Consider the following 14,153-nt stretch of genomic DNA (forward strand, 5'->3'; position numbering starts at 1 on the left):
TACTGGTAAACCAAACCAGAAAATTCCTGTGGCCCCTCTCCAACCTATTCCAGCTATGTCAAAACCATTCGAGTATTTGCTGGTTGATTGCGTAGGTCCTTTACCTCGATCTAAGGCTGGTCGTCAGTATCTATTTACAGTTATGTGTTTGTCAACTCGATTTCCAGCTGTATATCCTGTTAGATCTATTACTACCAAGTCTATACTCAAAAGTTTAACTGACTTTATGTCGACATTCGGCGTCCCCAGAGTGATTCAAACGGACCAGGGCTCTAATTTTATGAGTCGTCAGTTCGCCAAGGCTTTACGACAGTTAAAAATCAGTCATAACATTTCTAGTACACATCATCCTGAAAGCCAGGGGGCCCTGGAGAGGTTCCATCAGACCCTGAAGTCATTATTGCGTTCATACTGTGTAGAGCATAGGTCTGATTGGGAAGAAGGGCTACCTTGGTTGCTTTTGGGTGTTCGAGAGGTTATTCAAGAGAGCATGGGATTTAGCCCAAATGAGTTGGTGTTTGGACATGAAGTTCGTGGTCCCATTGCTGTTCTTGCTGATGAGTGGATCCCTCCAGAGTCTTCCCAAAATGTTCTGGATTATGTTAGTGGATTCAGGTGTCGGCTGTATGAGGCTCGAGCAATTGCCCAGAGGAAGCTGGGCAAGTCACAGAACAAGATGGAAAGGTTATTTAATCGACGAGCGGTGTCTCGGAGTTTTCAGGTTGGGGACCAAGTATTAGCTTTGTTACCTCTTGTGAGTAACCCTTTTCAGGCTCGTTTTGCAGGACCTTATCCTGTATTGAAATGCCTTTCTGGACAGAATTATCTTCTGAAAACACCAGAACGACGTAAAGGAGTACGAGTTTGTCACATAAATCTTTTAAAACCCTATTTTCCTCCCACATCTTCTGTTGCGTTAACAAACACTGTGACTGGTGACTCGTTACAGCTTATTGAGGATGAGACTTCCTCTCAGAAGACTTCTTTCTCCGATTATGTCGGGAATGATGGGGTTCGTTTTCCTTCTCGAGGCATTATTGAAGGGCGTTTGAATAATTCTGAGATGTTGACGAAACTGGCCCATCATTTACCATATCTCTCCTCATTGGAAAGAACCGACGTGCTGCAGTTGGTAGAGTCTTTTCCTCACTTGTTTTCTGATGTGCCTAGTTGCACGACAATGATTGAACACGACATTGATGTGGGTGATGCGCTTCCCATTAAGCAACATGCGTATAGGGTTAACCCAATGAAACGAGAGTTGTTGAAAAAGGAGGTTGCTTATTTGTTAAATAATAACCTGGCTGAGCCCAGTTTTAGTGCTTGGAGTTCTCCTTGTCTCCTAGTAAACAAACCAGACGGATCTTATAGATTTTGTACTGATTATCGTAAGCTAAATTCTGTCACAAAGCCTGACTGTTACCCTTTACCCCGCATAGATGATTGTGTGGATAGAGTGGGGTCAGCCAAGTTTGTGAGTAAATTTGACCTTTTAAAAGGATACTGGCAGGTTCCATTGACTGCTAAGGCCAAGGAACTGTCAGCATTCGTGACACCTGATGACTTTCTGCAGTATCGAGTCATGCCGTTTGGGGTCCGAAACGCCCCTGCGTTCCAGCGCCTTGTAAATAGGGTGTTGTCTGGATTATCTGGCTGTGAGGCCTATTTGGATGACGTGGTTTTGTATAGCTCGTCTTGGGCAGATCATCTAGTTAAAATCAGGGAATTATTTGTCCGTTTGACTAAGGCTTCTTTAACTTTAAATCTTGCAAAATGTGAGTTTGGGAAAGCTACTGTTACTTATTTAGGTAAAGTAGTGGGTAGCGGACAGGTTCGACCAATTGAAGCTAAGATTGAATCAATTTGTGCCTTCCCAGTACCTGCAAATCGCCGAGAATTGCGTAGGTTTCTGGGAATGGCTGGTTATTATCGTGGATTTTGTCCAAATTTTGCATCTATTGTAGCACCCCTGACCGACCTTGTAAGTACCAAAGTGCCTTTTGACTGGACCACCGTTTCTCAGCAGGCCTTCGATGGAGCAAAAGCCTTGTTGGCTAGCGCTCCTGTGCTTGTTGCACCAGACTTTTCCCAACCTTTTTGTTTGGCTGTAGATGCCAGTGAAACAGGCGTTGGGGCTGTACTCCTTCAGAAGAGCCAGGAAGGCATAGAGCATCCAATTTGTTATTTTTCGAAAAAGTTTAATCCTCATCAGAGGGTTTATTCTGTAGTAGAGAAGGAAGCACTTGCCCTTGTTCTGGCCGTGCAACATTTCGAAGTCTATTTGGGATCGTCCGCCAGTCCCATTATTGTTTATACGGACCATAATCCTCTAGTGTTTTTACATCGGATGAAAAACCGTAATCAAAGAATAATGAGATGGAGTCTCATCTTGCAACCATTCACACTTGACATTAAACATATCCGGGGTAGTGATAATATAATTGTGGATGCCCTATCCCGAGCATGAGATTTTTGTCTATTTTTCCCTATTCGTTCCTCTTTCTATCCTGTTTCCTAGGGCCCAGGAAGCGGAAATTGAAGTGGAAGTGAATCGGGATCTGTTGAAGAGTGTGGTGTTTTTTTTTTTTTTTTTTTTTTTTCTCCCCCTCCATTTCTCATACTGTATTCCCTTGGGGAATATTTTTGTGGGGGAGGTGTTACGCCTGCCTATTGCCCCCTTCTGGCTTTGCTGTAAGTGCAATCGCTGGCTGGGCAACAGGTGACATTAATCACTGATTAAGCCTCTGGGAGAGTCACAATGTATAAAAGCCTGGTATGACTTTTAGTTGGTCTCTCTCAGGTTTTGCGTTTTTTTGTGTTTTTGTCCTCCCTCTTAATTTCCCTATTAAATACTCGCGCGTGTATAATTTTATTTTATACCCCTAGACGTCTAGTTTTGTTATGTAACTTTTTTTCTCATTTTGGTAAATAAATGGAGTTTTTCCCAAAATGTGGTGTTGTGCCTGTTTTGTGTTGCGGCTCACGAGCCAGCCGTAACAGACAGCGTCTGGTGTGGATGAACTTGACTGGCCTGCACAGAGTCCTGACCTCAACCCGTCTGAGAGCCAGGCCTTCTCGTCCAACATCAGTGTGTGACCTCACAAATGCACTTCTGGAAGAATGGTCAAAAATCCACATAAACACACTCCTAAACCTTGTGGACAGCCTTCTCAGAAGAGCTGAAGCTGTTATAGCTGCAAAGTGTGGACCAACATCATATTAAACCCTATTGATTAGGAATGGGATGTCACTTAAGTTCATATGCGAGTCAAGGCAGGTGAGCGAATACTTTTGGCAATATAGTGAATATTGAGAAACTAAATTTTATTGGTCTATGTCAGAGCTCATTTTCCTTACCTTCCTTTTGTTGGAGAAACAATCCAACTGAATGGTCCAACGTTAAATAACCTCACATCTGCAACTATTTTTGTCCTTAAACACTCGGTTTTTTGGGTCGACGGCGTATAAAAACGTAGTTTTTAGCTTGTTTACTGTACACCTTATCACATAGCATTGTTCTGTTTTTTCTTGTAAGTCAGAAATGACAAAGAGGCAGCTTCCTGCAATACAAAGTCAATGGAGAGCGTTGGATTGTTTTCCTCTGATGTGGGCGTGGCTTAAATGGCTTTGTCTCTATAGGCAGTTGTTGGTATGTGTGCACAGTCAGATGGTTAACATTTATTTTTATTTTTTTTCACCCTGACAGTTTTTTTGTAAGTGACAGAACAATCCCACAAAGCCATAGTGATATTTGAATAAACTAATAGATATTGACATGTCAACCATCCCCTCTGCGCTCTTTTAGCTCTTCAGGCTGACAGGCAGCTGTAAAGCGCATGCGGCGAGATCCGCGTAAGGTCGCGGCATTGCTCCAAGTTTGTCCCAGCACTTTGCCTGTGGATCATAACGGTGCACCCAGGGTATATCACGGGCCGAATCAGCCGATGACCCTCCCAAAACATACAGATGTCCGTCAAGAACAGCTGCTGCGGGTGAGAGGTGCGGTCGGGGCAGCATGGGGAAAGATGTCCAGGAGTCATGAACGGGATCATACGACTCACAATGGAGCTGGTCTCCAAAGCCCGTCCACATTGGCTGCAACCCCCCAGCCACAACCAATCGGTGTCCCGAAACCAGCATCACATGACCTGCTCGTCCCGCTCCTACTGTCATGGGTGCGCGTTTTGAGCAGCCGTGCACCGGGTCGTAGAGCCACAGACACGGATAGCAGCGCAAATAAGAGTCACAGCCGCCCGACACAAACATCTCTCCGTTCAACACAGCCGCGGCGTGACCGCAGAGAGGAACATCCAGAGGATGAGACAACCTGTGTGATAGCAGGAGAAGGAAAACAAGGAAAACATTTCAGATTTGATGTTTAAAGAGATAGTTTACCCAAAAATGAAAATTTGATGTTTATCTGCTTACCCCCAGGGCATCCAAGATGTAGGTGACTTTGTTTCTTCAGTAGAACACAAACAAAGATTTTTAACTCAAATTGTTGCAGTCTGTCAGTCATAATGGCAGTCAATGGTTACCAAATCTTTAAGAGTTAAACAAAAAACATATACAGACAAAACCAAAGTAAATCCTGCGGCTCGTGGAGATACATTGAGGTCTTAAGACACATCATGATCGGTCTGTGCAAGAAACTAACCAGTATTTATATAATTTACCTGTGATCCACCGGAACGTTCAGATGTATGGAGCGCGTTCACAACAGCCAGCGTGTGACGCATCAACGTGATCTGGCAATGTAGTTGGTGAAAAGTCAACACTTCCAGATGAGTTCGCACAAGGAAACATACTATTTTAGTTTTTAATCGGTTGCCAGAATCAGGATAAGCACAAGTAATTACCATTTTGAGAGGCTAATATGCACTATGTAAACAATGAGTGATGTATACGCACGACAAATCGTTTCCGCGCATGCATCTTCTATGCTAGATCACGTTGATGCATAGTTTTTTGTACAGATCGATCGTTTTGTGTCTTAAGATCTCAATGTATCGACTCAAGCCGCAGGGTTTAATTTGGTTTTGTCTTTGTGTTTTTCTTTTTTTTTACTCCTAAAGATTTGGTAATCATTGACTGCCATTATATGACTGACAGACTGCAATGGTTTAAGTTAAAAATCAAGAAACAGTCACCTACATCTTGGGTGCCCTGGGGGTAAGCAGATAAATTTTCAAGCTTAAACGGATCAGTTAGAATGAGACAAAACATTTAGTTAAAAGGTTAAAAGTTATTTTTTTTAGGATATTCTTCGCTTGTCAGAATGATAGGTAGTAAAATCAAAGACGACGGACTTTACTTTTCACAGAAGCCGAGCGTGAAATCCAATGCAACACTTCAGTTTCAACAGTGAAAGAGTGTGAGGCAGTGGTCGAATTGTAAAACTAATTCTGGGGGGATGGTGTGGTCAATTTCTTTGGTGGGACGGGGGTTGCTGTAGGTAATTTTACACAATGATTTTTTAAATTCATCTCACCCTTAAACAGATTTGCATTTAATGAATTTATTTAAATTAAAATTAGCTTTATTAAAATGAACTATTATTTATAAACTTGTCCTCCTGGGGCCTGAAACGGAGGAATTTTGGTCAATATTGGTTATTAAACAATATTTTGCTGAGTGTGTTTTTGTGCTGCACCATTTAGGCTTGGCATGGACAAATAAATATGACAATAAAACCATCAGTAGATGGCGGTAAGTCACTATTTTAATAAATTATTTATTGTATCATTCAAATCGAATGATTCCTTCAAAACGGCTGGTTCAAACTAAAATGATACGGAAACTAAATGAAACGAAAAGTGAGTCCATCTGAATGGACCGTTGAATCACTGGCACACTCCATTAGTTAAAAAAAAATTGTGTTGCTCTGCACTGTTAACAATTATTAAAATTAATAGCACACACATGCTGATATTCAGAAAGTGCACTACATTCTGTGAGCATAAATAAAGACTAAATATAGACAGGTTAGACCTCCAGGTGTTGTCCTCAGGTGTGTAACATTCCACTGAGTCCAGACAGTTGATGTCATCACAGTTTCCACCCAGGACAAACACCTTCCCTCTGTAACACACAGCGGCGAAGTAATCCCTGGGTCTGGACATGTCAGGAAGACGTTCCCATCTGCCCTGAGCAGGATCAAATCTGCACAAAGACACACAGGACTGATGATTTCTCTCTCGATTCCTTCGACAAAACCAATAAGTTGGAGTTTAGAGATCTTCACTGCCATAATTTGCTCAAATGAAAGTGCATTCGATCTAGGCCCGTATTTATCAAGCTTCTCAAAGTGCCATTTTAGACTTAAGTGCTGAGAATTTATTAAATTTACTCCTACTTTCAAATTTAAGTATAAAAGCAAGTTATCAAGCTAAAAAATCACTCTTAGGCTGCGATTACACCGAACGCGTTTTTGCAGTGAGAGGCGCCTTTTTTTAATGGTTTTCTGTTGGCAGTGAGCGTTCTGCACGCTGCTTATGCGCCCCGGGCGCCTCGCATTTTCACCGCCTGCTGCGCCTCGCGTTTTTGCAGAAGCGCTCTGAGCGCCTGAAGTTGAAAAAAAAAGCAACTCTGAGCGGAAAAACGCCTGACATCATTCGCGTTTTTTCCATTGTCCAATCGAATGAATGGAGAGGCGGGCCTTCTGTTGTGGTGACGAAAGTTTACCGTTGCTTAAAAAGTCCGGAGACTGAAAGAAATGGAGGAGAAACTTTTGGTGTCTGTCGTGGGTAAACCAGAGCTGTATTCTTTGGGGGGTTTCTGCTAATATGACAGTTTAATTAACAGCAAAAACCAAAGATTTTAGAGCGCTGGCGCTATAATCATTTGATTTGACTGACAGGACAGCTGTTTTGGTCGTTGCCTAGCAACATAAAAAACCGCAGCACACTGCTCTTTTTTAAAAGTCACCAAAAAAAGGCAGTGCTGTGTGCCTCGTGTTTTTAGAACTAAAAGACGCGTTCGGTGTGATCGCGGCCTTACTCTCCCAGTTATTTAATAGGAGATGTAAACTCCTACTGTTTGAGGAATTTAACCATTCAATGTGAATTTATCTGAGAATATTCTTAAATAAGAAAATCTATTTAGTGATTGGTCCACGTGTATTTCATCATCCAAAATCCCATTTGTGGCTCAGCAAAGTGTCTTAAATCATCATTTAGACTGACACTTAAGGTTTAGTCCTACAATTTGCTAAAATTACGACTGATTTAGCAAGATTTTTTTACACTTAAGTGAATTTTTTTTTGCAGTGTTCTTGAGAGTAATTCTTGGAGGCTTGATAAATACGGGCACAGATTTCTTTCAGGTGTTTGTTTGCTATGCCACAATCTGCCAGCAAACCCATGATAAACATGTATAAACTGTAAATCTAAACTTTAATCTGGACTATATTGTTTACACTTGTGGTTTCTTAATAGTATTTTTGTTATTGTAATAAAAAGAGTTAACATAGTATCAGGAATTACACTAACTTTTTAGAGAAGTTATTGTACCAACTTTTATAATTGATCATATGAATTAATGCAATCTTCACAATAAGCCAACTAGATGAGGTAAAATATGACTTGACTTTTATTGATTTGTGCATTCCTATGATGATTATTTCATTTTACTGCATGCAAACACGAGATGATCCAATAACTCTCACCTCAATGCTGACTTCAGTATGTCCAGGGCACCGTAGTACTTCCGGCCTCCAAGGATATATAGTGTGTTGTTGAGGACGCAAACGCAGTGGCGGAAGCGCGGTGGTTCGGGGAGGTGCGCTAAAGGTCTCCACTCAATAGTTCGAATGAGTCCCTCTCCGTGCGTAAAGCGCCGGGCAAACCACAAGCACGGGTTCGGCTCTCGACGGTCAAAATTCTCGTTCACACAATCTCCACCAACAAGCACCAAAACCTAACACAGATCCATGAGAAAAACACCAATAAACAAAGTAAGTCAAGTCAGTTTCAGTTGTACACCATAAAAGCATGTTTGTTACTTGAAATAAAATAAATGTTAACTAGGCAAGGCAAGGCATTTCTAAAGCACATTTAAAACAGTGACTGCTGAACTAAGTTCTGTACAGTAAAAGCATAACTTCACAAAAACACATATTGACAGCATAACATTTTCAAAGAATTATATAAATAAAAATAGAAAAATAGAAATGGAAACAAGTCAAAAAGCTAAGGAATATAAATAGGTTTTAAGATGAGATTTGAAGGTTTCAATATCTGGAGACAGCCGGTAAATCATTCCACAATCGAGGATCGGCAATCGAAAAGGTTGATCATATATTCTGAGATGATAGAAACTATTTTTTAACAACTACAGTTATCCTTATGGTTTAGCGGAATGTAAACCTGCATATCATCAGTGTAAAAATGATATGGAATATTGTATTTTTGGAAAATACGACCTAAAGGAAGCAGGTGTAATGAGAACAACAACGGGCCCAAAATAGAGCCCTGAGGCACACCACAGTTTAAAGGAAATGTCCAATCTCCACCGAAAATGATCTGTCAGAGAGGTAGGATTTAAACCATTCTAGTGCAGAACCTTGAATACCTACACAATTTCTCAATCCTTCAAGTAGATATCAAACACTGGATTTAGGTCTTAAAGGACTAGAATGGAAGACCTTCCTTAGTCTGCTGCTACTAATAGGTCGTTCAACACCTTTAACAAAGCAGACTCCATACTATGATGCCTCCTAAAACCTGACTGATACTTGTTTAGAACAGATTATTACATGTAAGATATACAGTCAATTGATGAAAAATCACTTTAACCAAAACTTTAGATTAAAAAGAATGTTTCGAAATGGGGCTAAAAACGAAAATAAAATGTTACAAAAGTTTTATTTAATCTAGTTGCCAAATCAGCATTTCTCATTTCCATTCAAATCGAATGCATACTAAAATGACTAATAATAATAACAATAATAATATGTCCTCACCCCAATGTCATCCAAGATATTCATGTCTTTCTTTTTTTCAGTCACAAAGAAATTCGGTGTTCGAGGAAAAAATCCAGGATTTTCTAGCTCTGTGGCACTCCCATTCGAGACTTAGGGTATGTTGGAACAACTCTTATCGCATTTTATCCTCCAACTTTAAAATTGTCCTAAATCACTGCAGAAGTAACAACCCAGTGTTTAAAAAGTGAACGTGCAAAAAAGACCTTTACCCTTTACAAAAAAAAGGTAAAACAACGACGTAGGACGATTTTGAAGTTGGTGGAGAAAATTAGATGGAAGTTTTTCAACATACCACAGAGTATGCGCATTGCAGAGCTAGATAAGACGAGCATTTGTGAATAAAAAGTATATATATATATATATATATATATATATATATATATATTTTTTTTTTTTTTTTTTTTTTTTATGAAAAATGGCAGATCGTTTTGCTCGTTTTTCCTCGGCTGGGATCGTTTAGAGCTCTTTGAAGCTGCGCTAAAACTGCATTTTAATCCTTTATCCATTGAGCACCATTGAAGTCCACTATATGAAGAAAAATCCTGCAATGTTTCCCTCAAAAATCTTAATTTCTTTGTGACTAAAGATAGACACAAATATCTTGGATGACTTGGGGGTGAGTAAATTATCAGGACATTTTTATTCTGGAAGTGAAGTAATCCTTTAAATATTTGGGTCATATCACCCACCACTAAACAGTTTAACCACTACCACAATACTACATATATACTATTAAAATAATATAACTACAATTACGCTGACAAATAATAAATTTTGGACATTGATGATTTTCTAAATTGTATAAAAAGGAAACTGAGTGAGCTGGTTATAGAATTGTAAAAATAAGTATTTGTTTTGACTTTTAAGTTGATTTTATTTTATTTAATAATTGTATTTTTTCAGTTGTGGCTCTTATTGAGACATGCAGCGGCTGACTGTGATGTACCTGGTTTGGAGTCCGCGGTTTGCAGTCCAACGTTCTCCGATCACCATGTAGAAGATTATTCACAGTTTCCAGCGTTGTTTTCCCTCCTGAACCCCTGAGCAGCAGCTTACAGTCCTGCACCTGTTAGAGGAGATTTGATAGACATTATGGAGCTTTATATGAGAAAAGAGAACAAAGTGAGAGACTGTCCGTGCATAAGTGCTGTAATGTACCTCCTGCAGCTCCTCTGGTGTCATGAGAGAGAACCGAATGCTCTGCATTAGTCGTGAGAGATGAGAGAGTCTCTGCTCTTTATCATCCTCCACCCAGTTCACCACAGCTCTGAACACAGCCAGCTGATATGAGAGAGAGAGAGAGAGAGAGAGAGAGAGAGAGAGAGAGAGAGAGAGAGAGAGAGAGAGAGAGAGAGAGAGAGAGAGAGAGAGAGAGAGAGAATCTGAATGAGCTGCTGCCCCCTGCTGCTCTTTTCATCCTGATGCTCCAAGAAGCTTTTTTTCCTACCAGTCACTCACTATATTAGACGTAAGTGAGACAGAAGGAGAAAAGTGGGTTTATAGAGAATGCAACCCATTGAAATGTTTAATCAAAATTACTGTATCTAGGATAACCTCATAGAGTATCTTAATATCAATTAAATATGAATGAATGAATGAATGAATTAATTAATTAATTTTTTGTGTTGAGCCTGATGTTGAGCCATTTTATTTATTTATATGTTGAGCCTAAGCCTTTTTTTATAAACATTATTAATTCCCAGTATCAATAAACTGCCATTTTTTATAAGCAGTAATTTCCACAAATATTTATTTTATTTACTTATTTATCAGTTAAATTTATTTAAAATTAATTTTGTTGGGTTAAAGCTTTAATTCCCACTTTTTTATTTTTTTATTTTTTTTTATTTGATCTTTATCTTTTTATTATTATTATTATTATTATTATTATTATTATTATTATTATTATTATTATTATTATTATTATTATTATTTTATTACAAAATAAGTTATTTTTGGCTTCAGATTATTTCTTGAATTATTTTTATTTTAGTGCAGCAGTGCAAAGTTCCAGAATTGCTCAGAACAGAGGTGAGATAGAAAGAAGAAAGTGGGTTTGTAGAGGGTAACATGTTGTTTTATTGATCTAACCTCACTGTCTGCATTGAGCGCATCTCTCTCCAGCAGACGCTGCAGCTGGACGCAGGGCAGATCCCTGAACTTCTCCCCCTCCGCTACTCTCTGAAAGTGGGCTAAAACATAGTCCTCTGCCCTCCTGCCCAGATCCTCCAGACTGTAGGCTTCAGCCAAGGCCAGAATATCCAGACAAGAAGTTTCATCAATATTGTCCTGCAGGAAGTTTAAGCACAGCGACAGCGCCCCCTGTAGTTGAAACTGTGAAGCTGCTTCTGTCAGATCCCACACATTCCTGAAGCTCAGGTTCAGCCGTCCAGAGTAAATGAAGTACAGCAGATCGCGCAGCACCCATGATGTCACGCCGCGCAGTAACACCACAGCCTCACTGGACTCTCGTAACCCTCCGCAGAGCAGAGCGCGAAAGTAGTCCGCACCTGCTGCTAATAAGACGCGATGGGCTAGAAGAAATACAGCAATAACACAGGTGTGACATACAGTGAATGATGATATGTGCATTTATAATATTTAAAAGAAGTTCACCCAAAAATCTTTAATTGATAATTAATATTTTGAATTACTTTTATATTTTTTCTTCAATTTTATATGTACACTACCACAAACGATTGGGATCAGTAAGACGTTTTTTTTTTTTTTTTTTTTCTTTTTTACATAAGACTGCATTCATTTGATCGAAAAATGCAGCGGAAAAAAAAGAAATAATTATAATATGCTGATTTATAATCAATGTTGGTTACCAAATATTCTTTGGAAAACTGTGATAATTTTTTCAGGAATTGTTGATGAATAAAAAGTTGAAAAGAACAGCATTTATTCAAAATATCAATATTTTCTAACAATATAAGTCTTTGCTATCACTTTTTTATCGATTTAACACATCCTTGCTTTTTTTTTTTTTTTTTTTTTTTTTTGCTTTTTTTTTTAATAAACTTTGGAACAGTAGTGTATATTGTTAGAAAAGGTTTCTGTTTAAAATAAATGCCATTCTTTTTATCTTTTTATTCATCAAAGACACCTGAAAAAAAAAAAAAAAAAAAAAAAAAAAAAAAAAAAATATATATATATATATATATATATAAAATATATATAGCAACACAAAATTCAGCTTTGATCACAGAAATACATTTGATTTTTAATGTATATTAAAATAGAAGAAAGTTGTTTTACACCGTAATAATTTTGAAGTTCCAAATGATACTTTGTTTTGTTTTATTATTTTTATTTTAGTTCTTTTTTTTTTACCGTTTTCATTTTTAATTACCTTTTATTTTAGTTTCATTTTAACGATTGTCTTTTTCCTTTAAGTACTGTTTACTTATTGAAAAAAAAATGCTAAAAATGTTAATTTTACAATGCATTTGTTTTATCTTTCACAATGTCCTGATAAAGACATTCATAAAGACCACAATATCTCATGGTTACCAGGAAAACGGTCTCCACTGTCTGTCTGTATGATGACATCACACCCGGCGTTTCTCTCCCACAGTGTTCGTATGACCCGCAGGCTTCTTTCCCTCTCTTCGCTCCCGCTGATCACAGCATCTTTGCCACACAGTTGCTCAAGTCTACCAGCCTCTAAACACCTACAGGCTTCCAGCACCTCATCTATTTCTCCTCTGTCCACTTCTCCTCTGTAGCTGAAGTCCAGTACAGCCTTCAGTCCTGCAGGAGTCATCCTTCCTCCATCCAGCTCCACTTCCTTAAGCCCCGCCTCTCCAGATAACAGCCACGCCTCTGCTCTTTGACTGACAGCGGCGAGCACCAGTCGGTGAGCCTTGTGGGAGTTGCCTAGGAGTTTTAAACTGCAGTCCAGCAGAAGCCCTTCTTCCTGGAGTCCTCTCAGCGAAGCGAAGAGTGCGTCGCAGTGTGTGGAAAGCACAAAGGGGCGGAGTTCTGGGTCAAAGAGAGGTTCTGTAGGTGGAGGTTTTCTGAAAATGGGCGTTGACAATGAAGTGGGAGGAGCTGGAGGAATGGATGACTTTTTTTCTCTAACATTTCTCTTTAGACTTGAGGATGCCTTGCGACTTCCGGCTTCTTTTTCTCTTCTTTCTTCACCTGCATTTCTGCTTTTCACAGAAGACTGAAGATGAATGGGCATATCTCCCACCTTTTTCTCTAATTTTCCTCTGGTTTTGTACTGAGACATTGGAAACCTATTAAAAGTGTGAAATCATTCAGTTAATGATTATTTATCAATAAGCTGAATCATTTTTTAAGCAAAGTCATCCACTGTTCCTAATTCCTACATGTTCTTAGGCTTATTATATTGTATTAGGGGCTCAAGTGCATACCCCTGAAATCCTTTTGAATTGTTAGAATAGTCAAGGATCAGCAATCTCCACGTAAAACAGATCAAACTGTAAATCATAGAGACTTGAAAATTGGAGGGATGGTAGAGCTCACACCGCCGACAACGTCATCAAGGCTTGTCCCAATCGGACTGACTGAAGCACTACAGTGATCAAAAGTAAGATATGGCTCATAACTCCGAAACCATCAGTCGCAGACTCAAATGTCTAGTGTGGTAGGAATCCTTGGCGTACACCGGACAAAACTCATGCCTCAGATTCGTCCAAGAGCCTGGCAAAATGTATGGGTATTTTGGATTTTTTAAATAAAAATACTTGTGCTAACTCGTCCTAGGTTTTTCGCACGATCGGAGCCAAACCAGTGCAGAAAGATTATCTGGAGAGTGAATATCAATAATTATAAATAATTAGAACTTTCGACTCGCAAAGGGATGCTAAAATGTTTGAAAGGGGCAGTTTCACTTTTAGTAAAATGCCTATAACTCCTGAACGGAATGAGATATCTTCGCCAAACTCAGAACACTTATGTAGGAGTTCAAGCTGAGGTCACAGTACAAAAATTGCGGAGCTTGGCCACTTGGTGGTGCTATAAGTAGGAAAAAATATATAGAAAAATACTACCTACACAACCATTTGTCGTAGGCTATCAACATGAAAATTGCTGAGCACGGTCTTGGTCATTTGTGAATCCAAAGCCATCTCACTGCAATTTGTACGTGTTTTATGAGGTGGCTTGTATGATTTGCCCAGACCCCAGTGTTGGGAAG

The 14,153-nt window shown here is 39.2% G+C and overlaps 1 protein-coding gene across 1 annotated transcript in view; it reads left to right on the top strand.

Annotated features, from left to right (window-relative positions):
• Positions 1-4,956: 4,956 nt before the first annotated feature.
• LOC141331718 (solute carrier family 12 member 3-like) overlaps positions 4,957-14,153 on the top strand; it is a 24,236-nt gene continuing 15,039 nt past the window's right edge. Inside the window, exons 1-2 of the mRNA XM_073836752.1 lie at positions 4,957-5,006; positions 8,096-8,120. Of these exons, the coding sequence (XP_073692853.1) occupies positions 4,957-5,006; positions 8,096-8,120 (75 nt within the window). The remainder of the gene's footprint in view (positions 5,007-8,095; positions 8,121-14,153) is intronic.

The sequence above is a fragment of the Garra rufa genome, chromosome 3 (genome assembly GCF_049309525.1).
Source record: "Garra rufa chromosome 3, GarRuf1.0, whole genome shotgun sequence".
NCBI lineage: Eukaryota > Metazoa > Chordata > Actinopteri > Cypriniformes > Cyprinidae > Garra > Garra rufa.